Below are 4,837 nucleotides of genomic sequence, written 5' to 3' on the forward strand. Positions count from 1 at the left end.
AATGTTCAAGACAAGAGTGTAGTATGTTCTTTTTTATATTCTAACGTAGCTCATGAATTTTAAAAACAATGAGTCAACAAGGCAGTCAGGGTATTCTAGGGAATGATGCTTCAGCAAGAGGCCAGCGTAGCAGAAGAAGGAATGCTGAAAATGCACGCAATAGAAGGGCTCAGGAAAATCCTGAACAAGCTGAGGTGCGAAGAGAACAAAATGCACAAGCAATGAGAACTCGCAGAGCTAATGAAAATGCAGCGCAGGCAAGCTGATTTAGCGCGAACTAGGCAAGTGCGTGCCAATCAAAATTTAGAGCGTCAACAACAAAGAAGGCAAGCCAATTTGATGAGAATGCGTAATGTTCGTGAAAATGAAAATGAAGAACAGGTTCAGCGCAGGCGTGCTGCAGCTCGAGATTTCGTAGACCAAGGCGTTTGAATGCTGCTCAAATTGGCAATCCCCTTCAAGAGGAGCACTATTTAGGCACTTTTGATCACCTTTGTGAGCATTGCCAGGCAATCAAGTTTGCAAATGAAGATGAATTTAGATGTTGTGAAAAAGGGAAAGTCGCTCTTACGCAATTAGATCCTTTTCCACCTCAGCTTGAGCTTCTCTTTAGCAATAATTCAAACCAATCAAAACTTTTTCGTAAAAATATTAGGATCTATAACAATGCCTTTGCTTTTGCCTCCTTTTGTGCTAATTTGAGACCACCTCCTGGTAACAGACCTCCAACTTTCAGAATATGCAAATTGTCCACGGTCTTGGCAATGTTTTTCCAGATCAACAGCAACCACAATTTGCTCAACTGTATATAATTGAGGCAGCTACTGCTTAGAACTTGAGAATGCAAAATCCTTCAGCAGGAGAGTGCAATCGTGACTATGGCCCTCATTCAAGATATTCTTGATAATATTAGTCCTTATGCTGCCACTTACAAACATTTGCGTCAAGTTGAGCTAGAAGAACATCTTCAAGCTGCAGCTGAAAATAGGCCGCTGCCAATTGTCCGAATGAAGATGTTTGAGAGTCCTGATCAGAGAAGATATAATGCTCCTTTGCATGAAGAGGTTGCTGCTGTTTTTTCGATGGACGATGGTGACAACAGTTCATTGTTGATGCATATACTAAAGTGGAAGGTAATAGGCTGAACTACCATCGGTACCATCAACAAGAAATAAGGGCAGATTCATACCAGGGCCTGGTAGACCATCTTGAAAATGCTGCGCAACAGAGGGATTTAAACGCAGGTCAGGTCATTGTTTTGCCTTCATCATTCTCAGGATCCCCTCGGGCTATGCACCAATTGTATCTAGATGCCATGGCTGTTGTTGCGAAGCACGGAAAGCCAGACACTTTTCTGACATTCACCTGCAATCCTAAGTGGAGAGAGATAACTGAAAATTTACTTCCAAACCAACGGGCCTATTACAGGTCAGATTTACTTACGAGTGTCTTTCGAATGAAGTTAGCTGCAATGAAGAAAGAAATAATGAAGGATGGTATTTTAGGTATGGTTGTAGCCCGTGTTGATGTAATTGAATTTCCCATCTTCTAATTCATTTTGAAGCTGAGTTTAAACTAAGAAATGCTGACGATATTGACCGCTTGATTTGTGCACAGCTTCCTGATCCAGAGCCGGTGCTCTATGAAATTATAAAAGCTAATATGATTCATGGACCCTGTGGTGTTTTGAACAACACCTGTCCTTGCATGAAAGACGGTAGCTGCTCAAAAGGCTATCCTAAGTCTTTTAATGATGCCACAGTTATGAATGTGGATGGTTTTCCACTTTATCATAGACCAGATAATGGTCGCACAGTTCGAGTGAGAAATGTTGATCTAGACAGTAGGTGGGTGGTGCCCTACTCTCCCTATTTGTTCAAAAAATATAATGCTCACATCAATTTGGAAGCCTGTGTTTCAATAAAAGCAGGTCAATATCTTTATAAATACATCTACAAAGGTCATGACAAAGCTCATATTGAAATATCAGAGAGACTTGATCATGATATAATCAAGACTTTCCTTGTTGCACGATATGTTTCAGCTCCTGAAGGTTGTTGGCGTTTGATTAAATTTGATATGCACACTCAAAGTCATAATGTGGTTAGGTTAGCTGTACATCTACCAAATTTCCAAAGAGTACATTTTCGCCCAGGTGAAGAAGGAAACGCTGTTCAAAGAGCTGAGCAAAAGGAAACTAAACTAACTGCTTGGTTTCTGTTAAATCGAAATGATCCCACTTCTAGGCAAATTCTATATACTAATATCCCTCATGATTATGTCTTTAATAACAACCGTTGGAAAGCAAGAGAGCGTGGCACAGTCATAAGTAGGATGTATAATGCTAGCATTCGTGAAGGTGAAAGGTATTTTTTGAGAGTTCTGTAATTGCATATGCCAGGAGCAACATCTTTTGAATTTTTGAAAACTTTTGATGGGGTCCTTTATCCAACTTTCAGAGAAGCATGTTTGGCAAGGGGACTACTTGCTAATGATAATATCTGGGTTGACACCTTAAATGAAGTAGTTCATGTTGCGTCTCCGTTCAGAAGGACTTTTTGCACTATCCTAATTCATGGTGAGCCTAACAACCCAGTAGATCTTTGGGAGAACTACAAAGAATTTATGGTGCAAGACTTTTTGAGACAGCATGTTGAATTGCAAGCTGAACATGTGGCATTGGCACACATTGAAGCCATGCTTAAGCAGTTTGGCAAATCTTTGGATGATTTTAATCTACCTCATTTAGATTTTGAACTTGTAGCGCAACAGCCAGATGCAGAAGCAAACAGACAAGAAGCTGCTGAAATTAGGCTGTTATTGAATAATGACCAAACCATTGTAGCAGATGCAGTTCTTGAAGCTCTTTCTAATAATGATCATAACTCTGCCAAGCTTTTTTTCTTGGATGAGCCGGCGGGGACAGGAAAAACTTTCACAATTACATTATAAAGAAGCCAGGGCTCGATCATTCTGTGTTGCCACTTCTTCACTGGAATTGCAGCAACTGTTCTAGATGGTGGAAAAACTTGCCACAGTCTGTTTAAGTTGCCAGTGCCCGTCAATGATGGTTCTACATGTGATGTGAAACCAAACAGTACACATGCAGCCTTTTTGAGAGATCAAGATATTTTCATCTTTTATGAAAGCTCCATGATTCCAAAGTATGCACTAGAGGCTGTGGATAGTATGCTGAGAGACACATGTAACAGCCAGATACCATTTGCTGGTAAGGTAATTCTGCTTGGTGGTGATTTTAGACAAACACTCCCTGTCGTTAAAAGGGGAGGTGCTGCTCAGGTGGTAGAAAGCTGTTTGAAAAGCAGCCAGCTTTGGCCTCTTGTCCAAATTTTTCACCTTCATCAAAATGTTCGGGCAGGACCAGCTGAGATGGAATTTTAAAATTTTCTTCTGCAGTTAGGTGAGGGAAATCTGCCGACAAAACAAACTGATCCATATCTTGGTAGTATTCAAATCCATGTCCAGTGTGCAATTTCCAGTGATTCTGATTTAATTGAGCATGTTTTTGGTAACTTTGAAGATGGGGGTGACTTTACAAAAGGGGTTATTCTGACTCCAACAAATGAAAAAGCCCTTGAAATCAATGAGCAAATTTTGGGTCGTCTGCCCGGGGATATTCATACTTACACTAGCTTTGAGTCTGTTATTGCTGATACTCAAGAAGTGGTTGACCTTTACCCTCAAGAATTTATAAATTATATTACACCTAGCGGAATGCCAAAATACAGGTTGAATTTAAAAGTAGGCTCTGTTATTATGCTACTTAGAAATCTCTCCATAAAGGATGTTCTTTGTAATGGAACTAGACTTATCATTCGCAATCTACAGGATAATATCATCGATGCCGAGATTCTCACCGGTTTTCATACAGGTCAAAGAACTTTAATCCCTAGAATTACTTTTTGTCCTAATGATACTCACTTGCCTATCCAACTCAAAAGAGTCAAGTTTCCAGTCAGGTTATCTTATGTGGTTACTATCAACAAAAGTCAACGCCAAACATATGATAAAGTTGGTATCTCTTTACGAAGGCCATGTTTTTCACATGGACAATTGTATGTTGCTTTCTTACGCACTCGTGCTTTTAACTGTGTCAAAGTTCAGGTCTGTAATTCATTCAAACAAGGCTATGTTAGAAGAAGGTGCTTCACACAAAATATTGTTTACCCTCAAATTTTATGAGTCGTTTTTCCATGTATTCTGTTTTCATGAGCTACTTTAGGGTGTAAAAGAAGCATAACTGCCAGAAGTAAAAACATTTTTTAGATATTAATTTTTCCATCTCGATCACTTGTTGTGTCTTTTTACAATAATAAAATTGTGTTTTGTATATATTAGTGTATCTGTAGGTATCTTGGATACTTTTTTACTTGTGTTAATTTTAAAACCTTATAATTTAGCTTGGCATTGATACGAAATTGTTATTGTTTGTACAAATTGCTATCTTGCTGGTTGAGGCCAATAAATGAAAAAAAAGTTTATTGCACTTACTTTGTCTCACTCACCTTCTATCACCCACTATCAACATGTCAATGTCAACTATCTGCAAGCTTACGTTATGGAGATCCCCATATCAGATGGGAGACAAATCAATTATGGTTTGTTAAAGCAATTGTATTCACTAACCTCATCAAGACTCGTCAACAAGTCACCAAGTTCCATCGCTCAAGTTCCATCACCCTATTGGATTGAAGATATTTGGATAGCCTTCAATGAGATCCCCATGTAAATGGGAGACAAACCACTCTAAATGGTTTGTTTTTACTCGTTCTTTGCTGCTAATGTTCACTGTAATATTTGGTGACAACATTCGTGA

General features: G+C 39.1%; 1 protein-coding gene across 1 annotated transcript; it reads left to right on the plus strand.

Moving 5' to 3' along the window:
* Nucleotides 1-878: 878 nt before the first annotated feature.
* Nucleotides 879-2,952, plus strand: LOC136808144 (uncharacterized). The gene is made up of 3 exons (XM_067064686.1): nt 879-1,092; nt 1,565-2,366; nt 2,550-2,952. Exons 1-3 carry the CDS (start codon nt 879-881, stop codon nt 2,950-2,952), a joined length of 1,419 nt encoding a protein of 472 aa, XP_066920787.1.
* The last annotated feature ends 1,885 nt before the right edge of the window (nt 2,953-4,837 follow it).

This window comes from Clytia hemisphaerica, unplaced genomic scaffold (genome assembly GCF_902728285.1).
Source record: "Clytia hemisphaerica strain Z4C2 unplaced genomic scaffold, Clytia hemisphaerica genome assembly, whole genome shotgun sequence".
Classification (NCBI taxonomy): Eukaryota; Metazoa; Cnidaria; class Hydrozoa; order Leptothecata; family Clytiidae; genus Clytia; species Clytia hemisphaerica.